The 22,836-nt window shown below is 42.7% G+C and overlaps 1 protein-coding gene across 4 annotated transcripts in view; it reads left to right on the forward strand.

Annotated features, from left to right (window-relative positions):
• The first annotated feature begins 1,338 nt into the window (after positions 1 to 1,338).
• SCML2 (Scm polycomb group protein like 2) overlaps positions 1,339 to 22,836 on the forward strand; it is a 90,191-nt gene continuing 68,693 nt past the window's right edge. For all 4 annotated transcript variants that reach the window (XR_008318973.1, XM_053306649.1, XM_053306651.1 and 1 more), the window contains exons 1-3: positions 1,339 to 1,581; positions 13,739 to 13,827; positions 19,697 to 19,765. Coding sequence is in view for 3 of the 4 variants with exons in the window: in XM_053306649.1 (XP_053162624.1) it covers positions 13,806 to 13,827; positions 19,697 to 19,765 (91 nt within the window). In the remaining variant the exon portion in view is untranslated. The remainder of the gene's footprint in view (positions 1,582 to 13,738; positions 13,828 to 19,696; positions 19,766 to 22,836) is intronic.

Below are 22,836 nucleotides of genomic sequence, written 5' to 3' on the forward strand. Positions count from 1 at the left end.
TTGTGTTGACACAAAGAACTCCAAAAGTTTGGTGAGGCAAGATTTATCTCTGCAGAAACCATGTTGGTTTTCCTTCAGCAGGGCCTATTCTTCTATATGCTTAACAATTTTATCTTTCTTTTATCTTTCAGTCGATCCACTGTTAAGTGCCCTTTGAGTCCTCAAGCATCTCACTCCATGGTTGGGGCTGGTTGAGTCCCCACAAACCACATGTGCAGTGGCTACAGTTTACTTCTTGGCACAACTCAAATTGCTGCTGATTGTAGCCTTTGGAGCTATGCACACCTCCTTTAACACAAGTCCTTCCATTAGTTAAGAGACTGCTAAAAATTCCTTGCTGAGAGAAGCATGTTCTGATAAGACCAGGAGCAGGGCATTTTCAGCAGTTGCCTATTTTATGGAATTCCCACAAGCTTCAGAGTGTCTTCTTACTGGAGGACATTTGTTTGTAGAAATATTTTTGGTAGGGTTTAAGTGTAGTTTAAAAAAAAATTGTTAGTTTTTGCATTGGTCATTGCTGTGGATTTCAGTAAGTGAAGCAGTAAAGTAAAGTAGTGTCGTCGAGTCGGTGCAGTAGTAAGGCTAATATAAAGCATACTTAAATCATTGCACTCCCCCCTCGCTCCCCTTAGCACATAGAACTCTAATTCCCGTATTTTTATTTATTTATCATATTTATATACCGCCTGAAATGTGTATCCCTAGGCAGTATATATAATTTAAAATACAAGTATAAAACACAGGATAAAACGAATAACATACCTTTATGAAATAAAACAAGCAGTTCAAAATTAACTATAAACCTGAGAAAACAGTTGTGTCTTAAGCGTCTTTTTAAAAGTATCCAGAAATGGAGAAGCTCTTATTTTGAGAGTACATGCCAGGGTCCTGGGGCAGCGACAGAAAAGTCTCTGTCCCGAGTAGCAACCAAACAAGCAGGTGGCAGCTGTAACCGGACCTCCTTAGATGACCGGAGGATTCATAACAAAGGAGGTGCTCTCTTAAATACCGGGGACCCAAAGCTTTATAGGTAATAACCGTGAGCACTTTGAATTTTGCTCGAAAGCATATTGGTAGCCCGTGCAGTCTTTTAAGAGACCGGTGTTATATAGTTGGTCTCCACCTCGGGTTATCGCGATTCCTAGAGACAGCCTGGTCTTGGAGACTGTGACTGTCGTATTCGTGGTAACCGTAAGGCACTAAACATGAGACATCGGAGCTGTGCAATGTGTATGTGCCGAAGCGCGCGCCCGCTTTCCCGAACAGCAAGTGCACAGGAGTAGCCTGTGTGGGCGTGGATAGCTTACAGAAACACGGGTCAGTAGTATGGTGGCGGCGGCGGCGGCGGCGGCAGCGGTGGGTGAACTACCGCCAGCGCCCTCCGCTCCCTTGTCAGTGGGCTGTGAAGGGAGGACGCGAGGGCGGAGGGAAGCCCCCAATGCCGCTGCCGGGCATGCGCGGCGCCCCAGGAACATGGCGGAGGCGGAGGCGTGAATCCAGGCGACCGGGGCAGCGCGCAGCTGACAGACACGCGAGCCGCGCCGCCGGCGCTTTCAGGGACCGGCGGCTCCCTTTGCTTTGGTGAGTGCCGGCGGCTCCGGGGAGGAGGCTTCGCGTTGTGCTGGGGCCTCTCAGAAGCCTCTTGGTTTTGTCTATGAGGAAGAAAAGGAGGCGAAGCCAGAGCCGCCTCCCCCTTTTGCCGCCTCCTTCTCTGTTCTCTGCGGCGTCTCCCGAGTCGACTCCCGCACTCTGGAGCGCGGGCAGGAGCGGAGAAAAGGAAGCGGCAGCGGCAACTGCAGCCCGCCTTCCGGAGGGCACACGCTGCATGGATGCAGACACTGACTGGGTCACTTTTCCCGGCCACTGGCCCAGACGCTCACCGACCCCCTTCTGTCTCTCTAGGCGGGTCTGGCTGGGGAGGAGGAGGAAGCGACTCTGCCATCCCGCGCCTCTCCTGAGCTGCCTTCTTCGGCTTGGCCTTCTGCACCCTCCTCAGCCCCCCAACCGTTTGTGCTGCGCTGTCGTCCCTTTTGGTCTACGCGCAATTTGGAGCTCTCTCTCTCTCTGCTCTTTAGTTTGGCGTCTGTCTGTTAGGCGAGCAGAGCCCACCAGGGTAGGGCGGGGGCTGCTTGCCTTCCCTCTTCTAAACATTTTTCATGTCCACCTTCCTGTGATCAAAAAGAGAAGGAGGGGAGGGGAGGAGAGGGAGAAATGCATTCCTCTTTGGGGAGAGGCAGGAGGTGGTGGGGGGGCGGGGGATCTTGCAAAGGGAGCTAGCCCTGTGCTTAGCCAGGGGGCATGGCAGGTCTCTCCCTCCCTCCCGCGCGATCTCTCTCTGGAAGGCCCCCTAGCTAGGTTTAGGCTAGGAGCAGCAAGAACTGCATTGCCCGTGCCTCGGCATAGGGATGGACACTCCTGTTTTTGACTAGAGGTCTCTCTCTCTCTTTTTAACTTAAAAAAGCTCTGACGCCTCCTGGCCGGAGCTGAGACGTCGCAGCTGGCGCGCTGAGCCCAACGGGTGGAGAAATCGGGAATCCGGGCTTTTCTGGGTCGCCTCTGAGTCTGAAGCTCATCTAACTTTTTCGCAGAAGTAGACTAGAAGTGCTTGTCGAGGTTTGGGGGAATAAGCGAGAGGGAAAGCTTTTCAGGCTTCACAGGGCTCAGCGCTTTGAAATAACGTATTTCCCCCCTCGCCGAGGTTCTCTGCACCCCCGCCCATTCCCATCTTTCCCCTGGCGGTATTGGTATCGCTTTGGTGTATATTTGACAGGAGCAGAGAGAGGACACACCTCCTGGAACTGTAGCTCCCCGCAGGCTGAATGCTCCCCTCCCTGTTACTTCTGCAGCAGCAGGAGTGCCGGCGCCTAAATTCACTTGCCTGAGGACCGTTTGCAGCTATCGATCTAGGGCAGGCGGCTTGAGCCGGACAGATGGGCATGTCTGAAGAGTAGATCTGCTTGGCGTCTCATCGCCAACGAATCTTTTCCTGCTAGGACGTTGCTCTTGCTCCTGTCGTTTCGAGGAGGGCAAAACATACTTTTAAATCAACAGGGTTTGGCCTAAAGTGATGGGTGGAAAGCCAATTAGCCGACTGTTGCCCTAGTACAAGTTATGCCTGTCTGGAAATGCTGGAAGTACAGGAATAAGCCATGTCAGGAAATGTAGAACTTTATGTATTCTCAATACTTTACTTGAAAAATAAGACTTAGCCCACCCCAAGATTGTGTGCTGAAAGCTGCAAGCCTAAACACACTTACCTGAGAATAAATCCATTGAACACAGTGAGAATTGGTTGCATAGGCTTGTGTTACATACTTGCAACACAACATCCCAATCATATACATATTTGCTAAGTCCCACTGACTTATTCAAAGGATTGTAGTCATAGTAAGTTAGAAGATAAATTTTAAAAGTTTGCTGAAGATGGTTTTATAAGAGACAATTGCCGATGAAGAACAGACACACTAAAATCTATGGGACTAATGCAGATGAAATAGTTTGCAACTTTAGAATACAAATTAAAAGAAAAACAAATAAAATACTTAAAGAGTGTGTTTAAGAGTAGAGCACTATGTGTTTGATCAGTTAATCTTTATACTCTCCCATTGAAATGCTGAACACAGATTTAGGAAAGCAAAGTGCATTGTTAACACAAGTGTAAAAGAACATACTTGTGATTGTGTACTGTAGAATCATCATCATATGCATAAGAACACAATCTAAAGAAATGCATGTATTTAAAAGCACCATTGATTTTATTGGGATGTAGAAATACTCGGTTTTCAGTGGATTTCACCCTAGGATGTGGAAATAAGCATTATGGAATTAACATGAAGATCAAGGTGTAACAGTGGAGTGTATCTTTTAGACACAAACACACATCGTTTTCAGATATTGTATGTGTTTTAGATCAAGCTTGAAATTAAATGTTAACTTTGATGCTGTGAAAAGAATATTTTATGAATTGGCTGCTGCTGATGGCTCAGCAAATTGCAGTACAGATTGCAGCATGGTAATAATTAAGTGGAACCTTACTTTATAGCTACATTTCATGCTTGGTTAAACTTCAGTAATAAAAAGAACTTTCATATGTGCTTCTTTTCTAAATAGTTACTTATTGTAGCCTAAAATATGTTAATTTCTTGCTTCTTCTTGACACCATATTTCTTAATAATTGAATTGCTTAACTATAAAAGACATGTTGAATTAGTTAACTATAAACACTTCTCTAACTCTAAACAATAGGACCACAAATGTTCATATTGGTAGTGATATTTTCAATTTTTTATAGAATAATTTGGGTTAAATTATATAATTTTTTAAAAAAATTTTTTTTGCGGTAAACTGCCCAAAGATGGATGTTTGGGGCAGTGTACAAATATAACAAACACACAATTATTCATTAAAAGAGGGAAAATAGCCTGGTATGAAGGAGCTAGAGTTAAAAAAAAGTCAAGGCTGTGGTAGGGGGAAGCAGCTAGTATCATTGGGTATTTTAATCAAATATTTTATGTTATTAATTCATAATTTTCCATTTCAGGTATTTGAGATACAAGTTATATATGGAAATAAACACAATTTTTGCCCATGACTTGAAAAAGCACATTTGATTGAAGTATCAACAGCTGATTGTGAAATATTGTTTAAATCTTCTGCTGTGTTATCTCTATGGCCTTCATCTAAATGAATTGCAAATGACAATAGAGATGTTCCAGTGAATAATAATGCCATTGTGGAGGAAGCAATTAGTAAAAAGGAGATATCATGTTATCAGGACCAGTTTAAGACATGTTGAGGCCCTAAGCTATAGCGACCTTAAAAGGCCCCATAACATTTCAAAATGTGTTGGATGTCCTACTCTGGCATGTGTCACTCAATTCCCCCACCCCCCGCTCACAGTTATAGCAGCATTATTCTGAAGAGGCGGGCATTAGACTAATAAATACCCAGGCGGGCCCTGGTCTAATAAAATTTCAATATAATTTCTCCACATATTTATATACTCAATATGATAAATAATTGTGTAGCCAAAAAAGTGCGTTTTTCCCCTATCAGAATGACACTGTGTGTTTTAGAGACCCCCACTCCTTTCAGAGGCCCCTCAGAATGTGAGGCCTCAAGCCTGGGCTGCTCAGCTTTGGCTCTCCTACAGATGTTAGTCTGCAGCTCCCATAATCCTTGGCTGTTGGCCACTGTGACTGGGGATTCTGGGAGCTGTAGTCCAAAAACAGCTGGGGGGCCTATGTTGAGCAGGCCTGCCCTAAACTGTAGCTTACTTAGCTTGTGCCTAAATCCAGCACTGGATGTTACAAAGGAACCTAAAATGCAGATAGAAACAACTGAGTACAAAAGCTTCAATCTAGCTAACAAGTTGTCTTATTCCCCCACGTGCTCTGTAGACTCTGATATGAATGTGGTGAGCTTGATCCATAGTTGTGCAGATTCTGGGATGCACAAATGGCGCTCTGGAGTAGTGTCTTTCCAGTTCATTGTAATGTCACAGGCAGCCCCAGGGGCATAACTATAATAGGGTAAGGGGAGACATTTGTCTGGGAGCCCACTGCCTTGGGGGCCCCCCAGAGGCAAGTCACATGACTGACTCCCCCAGCCTTACACCCACCCGGGCTTCCTTCAGTTGTATTCATCCTCCAAAATTGATGTGAGTGTTAAGACCTGCAGCCCACTCCAACCTTGCTACGCCCCTGGGCAGCCCCATGCACAAGACATGTTACTGCAATTGGGAATGCCATGAATTGGGGCTGAGGTTGGAAGTAGATGCTTTTGATTTCATTGGAACTTGCTTCATTGGAGTGTAAAAAGCTATATTACAAATATTATATATTGAATGGCATCTATTATATGCTAAGCCTGTTTGTTCTAGGAAAATGGTAACTAATACTTCAGCATGTTGTTCTTCAGGTTGTTATATTACTCATACCTTTGCTGCCTTTCATATATGATATTGCAAATAGCTATTAATGAAAAATGTAGTGAATGAATTGTTTCAGTTTTGTGCATTAAATGAGCTTAGTGTTAACTGAGGACAGATTTATTTATTTATTAAAACAACTAGAGATGCGGAGATTCTAACTTCATTTGAGAGTGTGTTCCAGAGGGGCAACTCTAGAGAAGGCCCAGTTTTGGATTGCCACTAAGCAAACCAGTGGCAACCACAACCACACCTCCCCTGCTGATCTTAATAGGCAGCAGAGTTCATGAAGAAGAAGACACTCTCTTAAATACCCTAGGCTGAAGCCGTTCAGGGCTTTAGGTAATAACCAGCACTTTGTATTTTGCCTGGAAACTAATTGGCAACTAGTGCAGTTCCTTTTAAAATAGAACTAATGTATTATCTATGGGTAGCTTTTCCTCCTACCTTGCTTCCACATCCACACAACCGAAAATTGGGAGCACACACAGCTCTCAAACCTGGGTAGAACATAGTTTTTGTTTGTGTGAGTGATCTCTAGAACTAAGGACTTGGCCAGGAGAGCTTTTTATCAGCTTCGGCTGATACTCCACCTATGTCCATTTCTTGAGACAAATGACCTTAGAACAGTGGTGCATATGACTACTGCAATGCACTCTACATTGGGCTGCCTTAGTATGTAGTTAGGAAACTGCAACTAGTGCAGAATGAGGCAGCCAGGTTGATCTCTGGGGGCCACCTATAGAGATAACATTAGTCCTATTTTAAAAGAACTAGACTGGCTGCCAATTAGGAAAACCTATGGAACTTTTCCTTCTACCTTGCTTCCACACAACCGAAAATTGGGAGCACACACAGCTCCCAAACCTGGGTAGAACACAGTTTTTGCTTGTGTGAATTACCTCCTAGTCTCACTGGGTCTAGGAACAGTACTGTATTCACAGTAAAAGGCTACTTGCTTCCTGCTAATTCTGCTTCTGTGTCATACCGCTATGAATATTTATATACCGCTTTTCAACAAAAGTTCCCAAAGTGTTCAGTTCAAGGTTTATTACAGTCCACGACCAGCACAACAAGGAAACAGAACAGAACATACAACACAGTTCAAGATAAAAACATAATACCACTTATATCACAATACCCTAGGGTATATTACTGAAACCACCAAAAGCCTCCCAATCTTAAGGAGGGAATTAAAAAGTGGTTTACATAGTGAACTATAAATAAATAAATAAAATAGCTCCCTGTCTCCAAAGGGCTCACAGTCTAAAAAAGAAACATAAGATAAACACCAGCAACAGCCACTGGATGGATGCTGTGCTGAGGATGGATAGGGGCAGTTGCTCTCCCCCTGTTAAATAAAGAGAACCGCCACTTTTAAAAGGTGCATCTTTGCTATGTTAGCAGGGGATACTGTTTCATTGGGATGGGGAGAAGAGACCAGGATGTGGCAGCAGAAACCCTTCCCCACTCCATGATTTGGCCTATACTATGATGATAGTAGCATCATTGCTAATAGTGGTCTTTCCTCTTCTCCTGCTAACTGGGCAAAGAGGCACTTTTTTGACATGATGATTCTCTCTATTTAGCAGGAGGAGGGTAACTGGCTCTATCCACCCCCAACACAGTACCTCCAGTGACTGTTACTAGAGTCTATCGTTTCTTTTTAGATTGTGAGCCCTTTGGGGACAGGGATCCATCTTATTTATTTATTATTGCTCTGTGTAAACCACTTTGGAAATTTTTGTTGAAAAGAGGTATATAAATACTTGTTGTTAAGTTGCTCAGGCTGTTGTATGTGGTTCTTCCCCCTGCCCTATTTTATCATCACAACAGTCCTGTGAGATAGGTTAAGCTGAAAGCCTGTGTCTGGTCCATGGTTACCCAGTTAGCTTCATGGCTGAGTGGGGATGTAAACCCACGGTCCTAGTCCCACACTTACACTACACTGTAATCGCCACTGTATCATAGTATGTTCTCTTACACAGGTCCCATTCATTTTAATGGGACAACAGAGGATAATTTCCTGGTGGATTGTGCCCTTGGGCATCAAACACATAGAATTTTCTGCATCTGGTTCTTGAATTTAGACGTTTCTCTGAAACATATATGTGCCACTCTATTCTCTTTGATACTGAGAGCAATAAGCCATTGAAGATGGAAGTCTTAACCTGAACAGCATTAAATTATGTAGCTGAATATTTACATTTTAAACATCTTCTGATGTATTTTTAATTAAACCAAGACAAATTGGAATCTCTGGATGAGAAGGAATGAAGAACCCCCCCCCCCCTTGCCATATGTCATCCATTCTTATGAACTTCAGTGGCCACTGATTAACTTATACATTGAGCAGCAAAAAATGCAACACAAATTTCTGCTGGCAATATGAAGTAAAGCAATACAGTTGCAAAGAACAGGCAGTTAAGTATAATTTACTTTCATTAGAAGTGAAGTCTTCAATTAAAATTTGAATGAAATTATTTCAATAGCTGATAACCTGTATCAGTAATATATTTATATTTATAAAATGGTGCTAATCACTTAGCTGATCAATAGGCCTGTTTTCTTGAGATGAATAATGATCCCGAGGCAGGTTGTTATGAACTTTTTGGTGTCCTGCATGGCATCAGCAGCTTACTCTGAAACACAGAAAATGTGGGCTATGTTTTTGCTTCTTAATCTGTAAAAAGTGATACATACTGAGAACCCTAGGATACTTTACAAATCACTCATCATATGATCTGGCTAAGAGCTTTATATTTCCGTTGCTTTCAATAAGAAAGTTAAGAATTCTTTATTATATTAATGAGAATTAAATGTGCTTAACTTTGGGTGTGGATACCCTACCTCTGAGTCTGCTTAGCTGTTAACCTGATGATAAGATCCCTTACTGTGATCGATTTTTCAAGAATCAACTCTTAATTATGACCATATGGGAGAATGTGAATATTTAAAAGTTGCTGGCTGACATGATGAGGAAAATGACTCAAAGTATTGCCATTGAAATTGAAAGGACAAGTTAGGCATTGTGTAACTTATACTTTTAATTTCAGTGGGACTACTCTGAGTAATTTCTGAATGTCAGCTAATACTTCTTAAAAGTATGTATTGTACAGTAGTCTCTCATCTAGGTTACTGATCAGGTGTACGGATGTGTAGCTTTAGAAACTCTGCTCTGTCAATGACTCCTAGGTTCCTATTGAATATAGGAAGCAATACTGTATTTTAGATTTGTTACAAAATCTAAACTACCATAAGTCAAATCCTTGCATGTCTTATTTGACTACTCTGGATTTGACCTTAACTTGTTTGATTGAAATAAAGCAATCTTCACCTCCTCATCCTCAGTAAACCCTCGTGCCCCCTGAATAACTGCTCCTAAGGGTTGGGAGCTCTTAGAAGGGATAGGGTGCAGGGGCCATTAGGTGAGAGGAAATCCCTGGAAATTGGGTGGAGCCACCTTCAGCAAGTGATAAAGTACAACGTGTAAGCCAGAATTTCAATTTATAAGAGTAAGTTTACTGTGTAATCTTTGAGAAAAATAAAGATCAAAATTTTGTTCTCAATTTTTCCATTCAGTTTGCTACATATTACTAGTATTCTTATTCACCTCAGTGGCTGGATTTTTGTTCATAAATCTGATAGTGTGTCACTTTAATAAACACACATGAATTAGCATTTTTAATTTTGTAGAAGCATATTTGATTTTGTATTTTCTGTTTCTCTAGTTTTCCTATAGGTCTTTATGTTATATAAGCACATGATATTGTGCTTTTCTCACCTAGAATACTGTTGTTGTTGTTGAACAGGTTTGACTCCCACTTTTTTCTGTTACGCAAAGTAAAACAGCTAATGTTAAAATAAATTAAACTACCTTTTATTATACATATGAGCAAATAACTGTCAGCCATATCATGGCAGGCTTTGCATATTCTAAAAACAATAAAAGAAGAGGTTTGTGAACCTTTTTTAGGAAAACAGTTCCAGAACTTTGGGTCAACTGTGGAAAAGTGGACGTTATTAATTATAGATTGAGAGGTACTCTGAAGGATAATGTACATTTTGGTGCTTCTGTTCTAAATAATAAACTGGATAACCTTGATAATTAGAAAAAAATGAATCCAAGCTAAATGAGATTTCAGGCACTTGCCAGCTCTAATGTGCAGAAAAATTATCAAGTAATTGAAAAGCAGCTGTTGAAATTTAGAACCCGGTGTTTCAGAATGCTAGTTGGTATAACTACAGAAGAAAGTAATGCTGATTACATAGTAGTTTAGTCTCAGTTGTGTATAGAATTAAATATAAGAAGTTCAAAACACCATCAGTGGTAGTGGTAGTTTCCCCTTCACATTCCCTAATTAAAACTTGGTTCTGAATAATTTGGTTCAGAGCCCTGTGGAGTAAGATGGTGTATTTATTCAAAAAAGCAATGTCATCATTGGGTATCTCTCTTTAAATGAGTTTGTGTAGTGTAGAGTATAGTGTGCAAGACTTGGGCTAAAGATACCTGTGCAAATTTTTGTTGTCTCATGCTCACTGACTAGCCATGAGGAAGGCATTCTCTCATCCTAACCTACCTCATAAAGATATTGGGAGGATAAAATGAGGTAACCCCCTCAGTGCTTTCCTGAGCTGTCAGAAAACTGTAGTGCAAATGTTATACAATACTTTGTTGCTGCAAGAAGAAACATTGTTGCTAATAACACTTTTAGGGAAAAGTGTTTTCAGCACTACAGGATGAGGCCTTTCTTTCTCTAAGTGTCATTTAACCAGGAAATGACTTGCTGGGTTGTTATTATAAAGGGTGGGGGTAGCATTTTGATAGCTCAAATGCTACTGTTTATCAGTTGAAAGGCTGTTCATGCTCATTTCAAAGAACACTATAAAACTTGGGAATACTTCTCAGTCACACTGCAACCCTTGTACAAATAAGCTTTAGTCTATAGAAATCAATGGCGTGTGATTATTTTTGTCTTAATGTGCTGATTTAATAGGTTAAAGTTCTTAAGTCAAAGGAATTAAGGTAGTAGTTATATTTTATGTTAGCTGATGAATAAAATGCAAGTGTTATACCCTTGAGTATCTTTATTAGTGTAGAGTGAATTCTGAGCTATAAAACTTCAAGTCACTTCAGTCACCTAACTGCAAGTCTGTAGCACACTGATAAATTAGCAATCTTTTATAAAACAAGGCTCTTGAACGTCCTTCTGATTGCAGAAATGAAGCATTTTAAATGTATTTTAAAAGTTGATAATTAAGAAGGAGATTGTAATAGATTTAAAACAATTAATATGGTTTATTGATTTTTTTTGAAGTGAGATGTTTTTTGAAGTGAGAACTAATTCCTTTAGTTTACAATAATCTTTTTAGTCTTGCAGAATTTAATCTTTCACATATTCTCATTTCTAAACATTTCATTGTAGTGTTGGTGCTGAAAACTCTCATTGATCAGTAAAGAAGTTCCAGCAAATGCATTCTAAAATGGGTTGCAGTTACAAATGATAAATGAGAGGGTGAGGGGAATCACACTTATGCATAGTAGTATAATTTTTCATTGTATATGGATGTGTTGAATTCAGAAGCAGTATGATTTCATAGTTGTGTTTCTGGACTAAATCTAAGGCATCTTCACACATCCCCCTCCCCCTGTGAAAACTTATCCTGATGTTGGAAAAGTGTGTCTTTTGTCATGTACATGGCAGTACAAGTACCTCTTTGGCCATAGACATATGGCCTAAGCATATAACATATTCCCAGTCCATTGAATGAAAACTTGGAAGATGGGTCCCAGAACAATATCTTGAGGGCTGCTTATTGCTTTCCCATGTTTTCTTGGATTGTGTTGCTGTATTAAACAGGCAGTTATGCCTCTCTAAAGCGGCACAGACTCCTGAATTGCTGGAATTCTTTTTATGTTTCTAACAGGCACTCCAGTGGCTAAGAAGGATGATTATCACTGCTGGGTTGGAATCTTTATTACAGGAGCAAGTGCAATCTGCTGGTTAGAACAGCAACAAAAAAGATAAAAACCACACACTGTTTAAAGTAGCCTACATATAAAGAGGGCCGCTTGGACTCAGCATCACCTTTCATAGTTTATTGCTGGCAAAGGAATAGCTTTGGAATGTGTTTTACTTCAGCAACTGTTCGTAATGTTCCAGACTCACTTTCATTTAAACGGATTTTCATTTATTCTGTTTACTGGAGTTCGTATAAACATGAAATGTGTTATGGACTGTTTGTCTTTACACTTAACTGTACTCTTGTTACTACCCTAACACATGTAGGTGTTATATGTTCAAAATATATGTGCAAGTTATCAATCAGATTTCGTGTAAAATAGCATGGGCTGGAAGTTCAAGTGTCTTTTACTATATTCAACATCTGGTTTTGCAGCACTATTTATAAATGAAACTTAAAATGTTTTCATTAGTACACAAAATATTACATTGTATTTATGTATTTTGCATATTACAGTGGATCTAAAATATTATATTTTCTCAAAATTACCATGAAAGTAGTGATATTCACCAGTGATTGTTAGCTTAATACGTTGACATCTTCCCATAGATACAGGACCCAATTTATATGTTCAAATATATGTGTAAATAGCACTTCATATCAGGATTATTGCCCTGTAGTTGTAGATATATTACCCTATAGATTATTGCCCTAAATTTAAATTTTAATAAAAGAATGGGAAATTGTTTGTCTTGAAATTTTTCTTCTTTGTTTTGTACCAAACTGTAAACATGTAAATTAATTTGTTTGCAGCAAATAGAGCATAGGTTTGGGCTGAGACAGTTTCTTTTATTATCATTATTTCTTTCCTTAGAAAGTCATAGTATTAAAAACTATTAGATTATAAAAACTAGTTTGGGATAGGCTTCTGGCTTAATACTGATCTAATAATATTTTTATTATAATCCAAAGAGCTGTCTCCAGGATTTTGTATGCTCAGTGGAGTTTTCCCCTTATCCTTCTGTCACAGTGCTCCCTCCTGACTCAATGCTGTACTGCAGCCATGACCAGGTCCCCAGAAAGCAAGCAACAGGGGTTGGGACAGGGAGGGGTACCAGGCAAGAAGAGATGACTGCCTTTTGTAGCATAAACAGGAATCGTGGTTATGGCAATGCACCAGACACCTTCCTAGTGAAGCCCCTTGTGTTCCCTGAAAAACTGTTCCAGAAGGTTGGGAAACCATGTTGGGCAGGTAGGAGTTGATGTGGGATGAAGAACTGCTTTGGAAAGAAAAATCAGTAACCCCTCCCACCATGAGCAGAAGGGCTTTCTCTTTATGTAGGCAGTGGTTTTGGTCACAGTATTTACATCTAAACCCTGTTTAGGATAGGAAACTGGTAAATATTATTGTATTGCCTTGGTCCTAGAGGATAAAGTAGTATTAATCAATTCCCTGGTCTGAAGTGGATATAAGGCCTAGGAAATGACCAGCATTAATCAAGGTTATACATCTCAGGAAGACAGGGACAATGTGGGCAGCCCTACCGTGAACCAGAATAAAATGAGTCACTTAAGTGGGCAGATTGTGGGCAAGTTCTCAGGGGCAGCCTGCCATAATCTGGCCCATAGATGCACCACACTGCTTTTCTTCACCCCCTTCCTTCCTTTTCTGTTAGGAAGGAAGAGAGATTTGAAGAAGGAAGGACGAGGTGTGGTTTTAATTTTTTTCTTAAGTCGTGCATTTTAAATCTCAATATAACTTTGAAAGGCCTCCCAAGACTGTTATAAAATTCTTTATAAATTTATTCTGTATTTGACCTAACCTGCTGTATTATGGCTCTACAGGAAACTGCTGTACTGAAAAGAAGAGTGAACGTTTGTGACTGTGAGAGGGAGAACCAGACATTTTACCATGGGAAAAACAGCAGCTAAAGGTAAAGTAGTTTAAACAAAAGGACAGTAAAATAGGAAGCATTTTTTACTAGCAACTGGAATGTGCATGTAATTAGGGGAGCCCCAGGCTCCTGATAGGCCTTATAAGATGGAGCAAGGCTCAGGAAATATTTCACTGCCCAGAAACAATTTCCCTGAATCAGTTAAAGCTCGAGACAATGGGACTGTGTGGCTCCCCCAGTTTTCCTGAATCCAGGGCAATAAAAAGGTGCAGGCAGCCAGGCTCTGGTTCTTCCCTTCCTACCCATCTGGGCACAAGGACCATGCTGCAGTTGGCTTCAAGTTTAACAATGTACTTCTGTCAAACTAAATTGTGGATTCACTGTAAATTGCCTCAGGTCTAAGTACTCAGGCTTAATGGGAAGTGGATTGGATTGTTTGTGTAATCAGAGCAGTACAAATACATTTCAATTTAAGCTGCCTTATTTAAAAGCTACCTTTACAGTCTGTAGGTTCATTACTTCCCTCTACAGAATGAGTCTTGGGCTGTGTGCTTGCTTGCTCTTCCTTGCCTTCTCTTACTTTAGGAAGAACTAAATAATGGGAGTGGGGAAATCTTGTGTTTATCTGAATGCCTAGCCAGTTTTATCACTGGGGATCAAGAAGAGTCTGCATTTGAATAAATGCAGGATCTTCCTGGTTCAATCATTTACTTTCCCCTCAATGAGGGAAAGGGGAAAGATTGCTAGTCAGAGCCACACACTTCCTGATATTATCATAGGTTGAACTATGGTAATGAGTGGATAGGCCCTAGATCTTTTTAATGGAACCTTATGACTTTAGGAGCTTTTAACTGCTTTGAAAGAGATCTGGGAAAATCTTTAAGCATTTTCCTGGGGGGGTGTGGGTTGAAAAAACTCAAATTTCATAACTGAATGCTTATTTGCCATTCTTATTGGCTGAGGTATTGGGGTCTGTCACTACAGAAAGGTTATGACTGGGGTATACCAACAGCCAGTAACATTTGGTTTTATGGAAGTTGGTTAGATAAGGAGCCCTTTTTCACAAGTGGTGAGAAAGGACTTGAGAGAGCTACCTCCCCGTAGACGATCCTTTGTTTCTCCCTGGGATTACCGTCGTCCCTGGCAGCACAGAGGGTCAGGGGATGGGAGGATGCATCCTCCTGGCCCTCGGAACTCCCATAATGCACTACACAAATGCACGGTGTATTAAGGGTATCCCAGCAGTGCTGGATTTGTGCCTGTCGCTGCTGCAGCACTGGCTAAAAGCAGCCGGTGCTGCAAATGAGCAGGGAAATTGGGTTAAAGGAGCAAGTGCTCCCTTAACCACATTTAGGAGGGTGGCTGCACAGGCTGGTTTGGTGTCATGGCAGGGCAGCACAGGCAAGAGCGGGCTTGGGTGCTTTAGCCTGCTCTTGGCTGCGTGTGTGAACAGCCTCAGTCGTTTGCTTTGTTTCAGCAACAAAAATGAGATAATAATCTTCCTAAAATTCATGATTCCATGCTGACATCCAGTCTACATATATAGATCTTTTATACACGACAGACAAAATGCAAGCTGAAAACATAATTATTTTAACACTTTAACTTGCTAGGCACAGAGCCATTGCTCCTTCTGTAGTAGAAGAAGACAAAGACGAAGAGTAATTATATACTGCTTTTCAGCCAAAGTTCCCAAAGCGGTTTATATAAAGCAGTTAATTAATTAATTAAATGGCTGCCCGTCCCCAAAGAGCTCACAGTCGAAAAAAGAAACATAAGACAGCCATTAACAGCCACTGGAGGGATGCTGTGCTGGGGTTGGATAGGGCCAGTTGCTCTCCCCCTGCTAAATAAAGAGATTCACCACTTTTAAAAGGTGCCTCTTTGCTCAGTTAGTAGGGGTTAGCAAGAGGCATATTAGAGCTATAGCACACACCTACTTCTGTCTTTAATGCTTAAGTTGACTATGCATTTTTTTAAAAAATGTCTGTACTGTGAAAGCATTTTGCAGGAAGGCACAGCTAGCCCAGGGTTCCTGATGCATGTTTCTGGAGTACAACAACAACAAATATTTATATACTGCTTTTCAACAAAAGGTTCCAAAGCGGTTTATATAAAGCAGTTAATTAATTAATTAAATGGCTGCCCGTCCCCAAAGAGCTCACAGTCGAAAAAAGAAACATAAGACAGCCATTAACAGCCACTGGAGGGATGCTGTGCTGGGGTTGGATAGGGCCAGTTGCTCTCCCCCTGCTAAATAAAGAGATTCACCACTTTTAAAAGGTGCCTCTTTGCTCAGTTAGTAGGGGTTAGCAAGAGGCATATTAGAGCTATAGCACACACCTACTTCTGTCTTTAATGCTTAAGTTGACTATGCATTTTTTAAAAAAATGTCTGTACTGTGAAAGCATTTTGCAGGAAGGCACAGCTAGCCCAGGGTTCCTGATGCATGTTTCTGGAGTACAACAACAACAAATATTTATATACTGCTTTTCAACAAAAGGTTCCAAAGCAGTTTACATAGAGAAATAATAAATAAATAAGATGGATCCCTGTCCCCAAAGGGCTCACAATCTAAAAAGAAATGTGATCGACACCAGTAACAGTCACTGGAAGTACTGTGTTGGGGGTGGACAGAGCCAGCTACTCTCCTCTTGCTAAATAAAGAGAATTACCATGTTAAAAAGGTGCCTCTTTGCCCAGTTAGCAGGGGATAACACAGAGATAAGAAAACACAGATAAGCTGCTGTTTTGGGACTGAAATTTGCACAGTATTTGCTTTTTATCAAATGTGTGAAGCAGCCCTGAGTAATTGTTCTATTGCACTGCTGACATTTGCAAACCTATCTGGGCTTGTCTGAAATGCAGATGTCACATCAAGTGATTGCTTTTCAAATTACCTAAACATGTCACGTATACCTGGTGCAGCTGTTGCACAGGCTTAATATATATGATTGTAGGTGGAATAACTCTTAATACTTTGGACAGGATATCTGACTTTGCAAACAGGTATAATGACAAAATTGTACACAGAACAATAAAGTTGCAGTTGCAGTTTATTGTAGAGCCATCACTTAAAATGCTTAAACAACTTCAATTTTTGCAATATTTCTGGTATATGACCAGAGTCTTGCCTGGAAAAAAAAGCATGCTTTACTAATCGGGGTTGAAAACAACCCAAATACATTCAAATTAAATACATCATAAAAACCACAACCTGGGAGGGTTGCCTTGAGCAAGGTATCATCTGCAAAGAAAAATACCAGACAATACAGGAATAAAACAGCTGCAAAAATAATGGAGCAATAATAATGATTTTTTTTTGGTACATATAAAAATGAAACAAACAGGTGCAGCTTAACTTCAATTTCATGTTATTTTACAGTTCAAATAAAGATGCCCCTAAGCCCATTAGTGTTTATATCCTGGAAATTCCAAAAAACCAGAAAGGACGGGAAATAAAATGCTGCAAGGAAATTGACTAGTGATGTGCACGGTCCGGAGCAGTCCGGACCGGCACCGAAGGGGGGCCTTCCTTTTAGGGTGGGGAGGGCTTGCTTACCCCTCCCGCCTCTTTGCCCCCTCCAGCGCCCATATTTAACAGAATAACGGGGCGCTGGAAACCAGCCGCCCCCGCCGCCCCCGCCCCCCCCGCCGTGAGCAGATTTTGCACAAAAGCTACCAATAACCCTGCTGCCGCCGCCATCGCCCGCCAGCCCTCCCTCCCTCCCTCCCTCCCAGCTGCCCGCCCGCCCGAGTCCTCACCCGATGTTTTCGTAAAAAACGAGAGGAGCTCCCGGACAGAGCTCCTCTTGCTAGCACGGCCTCCATCATACTGAAGTTTTGCGTGCACGCGCATGCGCGCGCCGCAAAGGACACCAATTGCCGGAGGCCCAGTCTACCCGCCGGGAAAAGGCCGGGTAGACCGGGCCTCCGGCGATCGGAGGCCCGGTCTACCCGGCCTTTTCCCGGCGGGTAGACCGGGCCTCTGGCAATTGGTGTCCTTTGTGGTGCGCGCATGCGCGCGCGCGCAAAGCTTCAGTATGATGGAGGCCGTGCTAGCGAGAGGAGCTCTGTCCAGGAGCTCCTCTCGTTTTTTACGAAAACATCGGGTGAGGACTCGGGCGGGCGGGCAGCTGGGAGGGAGGGAGGGAGGGAGGGCTGGCGGGCGACGGCGGCGGCAGCAGGGGTATTGGTAGCTTTTGTGCAAAATCTGCTCGCGGCGGGGGGGGCGGCTGGTTTCCAGCGCCCCGTTATTCTGTTAAATACGGGCGCTGGAGGGGGCAAAGAGGCGGGAGGGGTAAGCAAGCCCTCCCGCCCTTAAAGCAATACTCCCCACCCGGACCCGGACCAACCAGGGCCGAACCAGTCTGGCAGTTCAGCCATTCTTTAGAATGGCTGCCGGACCAGTTCGGACACACCCCTAAAATTGACTGTGTTGAGTTTGTGGAACACATTGAGAGTGGAGTTGAAATAAAGGTTTATAAATTTTTCCCAATTCTCTGGGCTTGACTTCATTATTTGGGTGAGAGTTAAGAACTACCATATTTGGCTAGGCTGGTGATCTGTTTGTCTCTAGATTGGATATCATCTATACAGCAATTAAGGCAAGATAGCATCCCCTCACCTCCAGCAACTACTAACCATGGTTCAACCTATCCTTTGTGCTTAATAGGGATGTGCACGGAACCGTCTGGCCCAGTTCGGTCTGAGTCTGGACCGGACTTGAAGCTGACTGGACCAGTTCGGTCCGGCACCCCCTCAACCCCCCTACCATGGTTCACTTCGTTCTGGGGGGGTGAATTTGTTTTTTTACCTTTTGGTGTTTTTTTTAAATTGTTTTTTACCTTTTTCCCCTTCGGGGGGAGTTCCTTAGGTGGCGGGGGTGGTGGTCCGTGGAGGTTCTCTCTTCCACCGCCAGGCTCCGTAACCACCCCCTCTGGTCATATTGACCAGTTTTTCGGACTGTTCGGGCCTCCATAATATTGCGTGGCACCCCAAATGAGGGCCACCATGCATGTGCAAATGACCTCTGCAAGGCCTGGCATGGCCCAGGGCCCCGCAGAGACCATTTGCACATGCATGGTGGCTGCCATTTTGGGTGCAATGCCGAGCCCGTAATTTGGTGCGGTGCCCAAAATGGCGACTGCCACGCATGCGCTAATGGTCTCTGTGAGACCCTGGGCCATGCCAGGCCTTGCAGAGGCCATTTGTGCATGTGCGGTGGCCAAAACGGCCGGAGGGGGTGATTACATAGGCTGGGGGGGGTGGGGGAACCTCCATGCCTCCCCTGCCACCCCAAGGAACTCCCCCGAAGGGGAAAAAGGTAATTAAAAATAAATAAAAATAAAAATCGTGAACCTCTTTGCATATCCCTAGTGCATAATGTATTCATGTCGTGATACTCATTACTTTTTTAACACATATTCAGTTCCACAGATAGATTCTGTGTTATATGAAGTAAGGTACTTTGTTTTGCCAGGGAATAATAATAATAATAATACAACAGCACGAACACTACGACATTATCTTTAATTTTTCTTTAGTTATCCTAGACCCTTGGAAAGGGCCTGATAATTAAAGTACCAAATCCAGTCAATAACATCTGGTAGACTGTGTGTAAATAGATAATAATGATGATGATGATGATGATGATGATAATATTGTTATTATTTTAAGTAAACATCTTATTTGACTCACTTTACTCAAAATACTATCTATTTCATACTGTACTCGCCTTACCAAAACCATTAATTTATTAAGGGACCTTAAAAATGATAGTACCATTTCAAGTAAACATACTCCTGAACTTAAACATTAACTTCATGAATTTCTCTTTTCAAGATTCTGCATTAATATAGTGCTCATCATGTACACTTTTGTAAAATATTGTTTTATATCTTTCTAGATTCTAAGACTATTAAAAAAGAAAAACATGGGAAGAGTAATCAGTCAAGTAACCAATTGTTAAATAATGGTATGTATCACAAATGAATGGTACATAAATTAGTTTGTTCAGTAATGTGAAAATGTTTTTGTTTCAGTTAGTTGTTGTTGAATGTTGCTGTAAGGATATGCCTGAACTGCAGTTCGAAGCACGGTTCAAGCCTTTTTAGGGAAATTGTACCTTTAAGAAAAAGGAGAACAGGTCCTTATCTGCTCTCCGCTGCCACATGCAGCTTCCTGCTGGGGCAGCATGCATTCCAATACCCCTTCCCCCTGTGTGGCGCCAGCATGCACATGGTGTCTGTGCATGTGCCATTTGTGTGGTCAGAAATACCATTCTGACCACTCAAATGGTGCCCACGCATGCATGAGATGTGAGCTACCCCAGCAGGAAGTTGCATAGGGTGGCAGATAGCAGGTAAGGACCTGCTCTCCTTTTTCTTAAAGGTCCATGTACAATTTTCCTAAAAGTGCTCGAACTGCTCTTCGAACCACAGTTCGGGCATATCCCTAGTGGGTGAATGGCAACCTAACAAAGCATGTTTATAATGGTGCAGTTGGAAATGACTTGACTAGCAAGCCAGAGGTTGCCGGATCTGGAAGTGATCCATTGTCATCATGAGAAATGGGTTACCACGCCTGTGTAGGGACCTTCCAGATGGATTAATTAGCTCCCCTCTGGAGCCCCTCCCTGCCATGCACGTGCGCTGTGCCTTTCCTTTTCCCGGCAGTCGGGTGCCATTTTGTCTCAGTTTCTTTTCAACCACTGATGCGTTGAGACCTGTGGTTTATTGCTCCTCAGTTTATAGAAAAGAAAACGTTACTTCAGACAGATATTTCAGTTTTGTGGGCTTCGGACTGTGAGTTGACTATACTTAGTATTTTGGACGTTGGACTTAGTTGTTACGGTTCCACGGCTTTGCCATTGGAGAAGACATGGCTGAGAGGGAAAAGACTACATTTAAGCGTTGTTCTCAGTGTAGGGCTAAACTACCCTTGACTGATTAACATGATCTCTGTTTGCTCTGCTTGGGTGAACAATATGTCCCAGCTTCTTGTAGGATTTGTAGATCCTTTTCGAAGCAGACTTTAAAGAATCGCTCGTTGCGCCTCAGGGCAGCGCTGTATGGAGATGTGCTGCGTTCGCTGACACCAAGGCAGGAGTCGACGTCGATTTCGGGATCAACACCAAGGCTGACATCTACCTTCTCAGTGTCCGACCCAGGGTCTGTGCATGCATAGTCTCAAACCCTGAGGGATTATCTCAAGGAAATTGTCTTCAAGAAAGCCAAGTCTACCGACATTGGGCATAAGAAGTGTAAGCGACATTGTGTCACTCACTGAGGTCGAGGACGCCTTCGCTGTTGACAGTCCAGTATCGACCACCTTTACTGTTGATAGACCTGTCGATTCCGTCCTCTACTGTAACGCCCTCTGTGCTGTTTGTCCCACTGTCGGCATCAACACATACGTTTACATCAACACTTCCATCGGTACCGACAGCAAGTTTTACATCGACACCAAATTTTCCGGTGCCATCAACATTGGTTGCGCCCCCAACCTCCTTGGTGTCGTCCGATACCGAAGTTAGCACCCTTCACTGTGCTCTACCAGCTTCTCCAAGGGCTACCGTTGTTGCACAACCGTACAAACAGTTGCCTCTTTCTCTGGCTAGAACTCTGTTGAAATCTCCATTGTTGCTGTTTGATACCAATAATGATGCCCTCTTGGATCAGGGGACTGCAAAATCCCTACTTGAACGTATTGGATTCTTCCACAAGTATTCCTTCTGGTTCCACGTTTCAAGGTTTCCTGACTGGCGGTTTGGACATGGAGGTTGATGGAGAAGACGATGTGTCTCCTAGGACCCCGTCAATGTTTCCTTTCAGAACAGGAGCCAGGTCTTCATTTTTTGAAGCTCCGATGGTAGTCACACCTGCTAATACTTCGACATGGAAACCAATGTCTACGTTTGTTCCTCCTCAACAGAATGTGCCTCAAAAAGACCCCATTCATGCATACAGTTTTCGTCATAAATTCTCACCAGTGGCACAGTTAGATTGGACAGAGTTCCAATTATGGAAGACGCAACACATGCTTCAAGGCCTTATTCCGCGTCAACCAGTGAGGACCATTCAACAATGAGTACTTCCGGTTCAACCTCTGGTGCCTTTACCTCCTAGGCCCACTGGGGCTCTAGTGGTTGTAAGCCAATGTATTCAAACTATGCTGGTGCCATTGGAAGTGTCCCTGGTGCCCGTGGAGCCACCACCTCAACTTCCTGTTGTGCCCCTTAGAGGATTTCCAGATCCGCTTCCACCCTCCTGCCTAGTGGAGCTGTTGACCCTGGTTGAGCCTATGGAGTCCTCTGATGACTCATATGATTCTTCAGAGTCTTCGGATACTGACACGGAAGAGGAGGATGGTGCCCCACAAAATCCTTTGGATCCACCTTTGGATGTTCCTCCGAAGACGTCCACTTCTCTCAATGAAGAACCGAAATCATACACCAAAATGATTCAGCAGATGGTGGAAATGCTGGATCTAGAGGTCAAGTGCCCTACTGCTGACCTCAAAGACCCCGTATACAAAATGATGGCAGCTGTACAATCCACACAGCCTATTGCTCTGCCCGTGTTGCTGGTCATTACTAAAGTGGCTAAAACTGCATGGGAAGTATTGCAAACATCCACACCTATGTCAAAACGTTTAGAGACTCTGTACCGCATACAGGATGATGATAATTCCTACTTATTGAAACATCCCATCCCAAACTCCTTAGTTATAGGACTTCTAAGTCCGGGCAACGACATACTACCCCTTCTGACAAAGAAGGTAGGAAACCCGATGTCCTTGGGTTCTGCATCTATTCCACTGCCAGCCTTTCTATTTGCATAGCGAATTATGCAGCCTGCATGGCCTGCTATAATTATTGTCTCTGGGACTCCTTGCACAAAGCTCTTACCACATTGAAGCCAGAGGACTTTGTTAAGAAATTTGATGAAATGCTTAATAAGTCAGGTGACCTCACCAGGCCACAATTAAGCACTTTCCAACACTTGGTGCAGACTGAGTCTAGAATAATGACCACCACAGTCTCCT

Source organism: Hemicordylus capensis, chromosome 3 (assembly GCF_027244095.1).
Source record: "Hemicordylus capensis ecotype Gifberg chromosome 3, rHemCap1.1.pri, whole genome shotgun sequence".
Lineage (NCBI taxonomy): Eukaryota > Metazoa > Chordata > Lepidosauria > Squamata > Cordylidae > Hemicordylus > Hemicordylus capensis.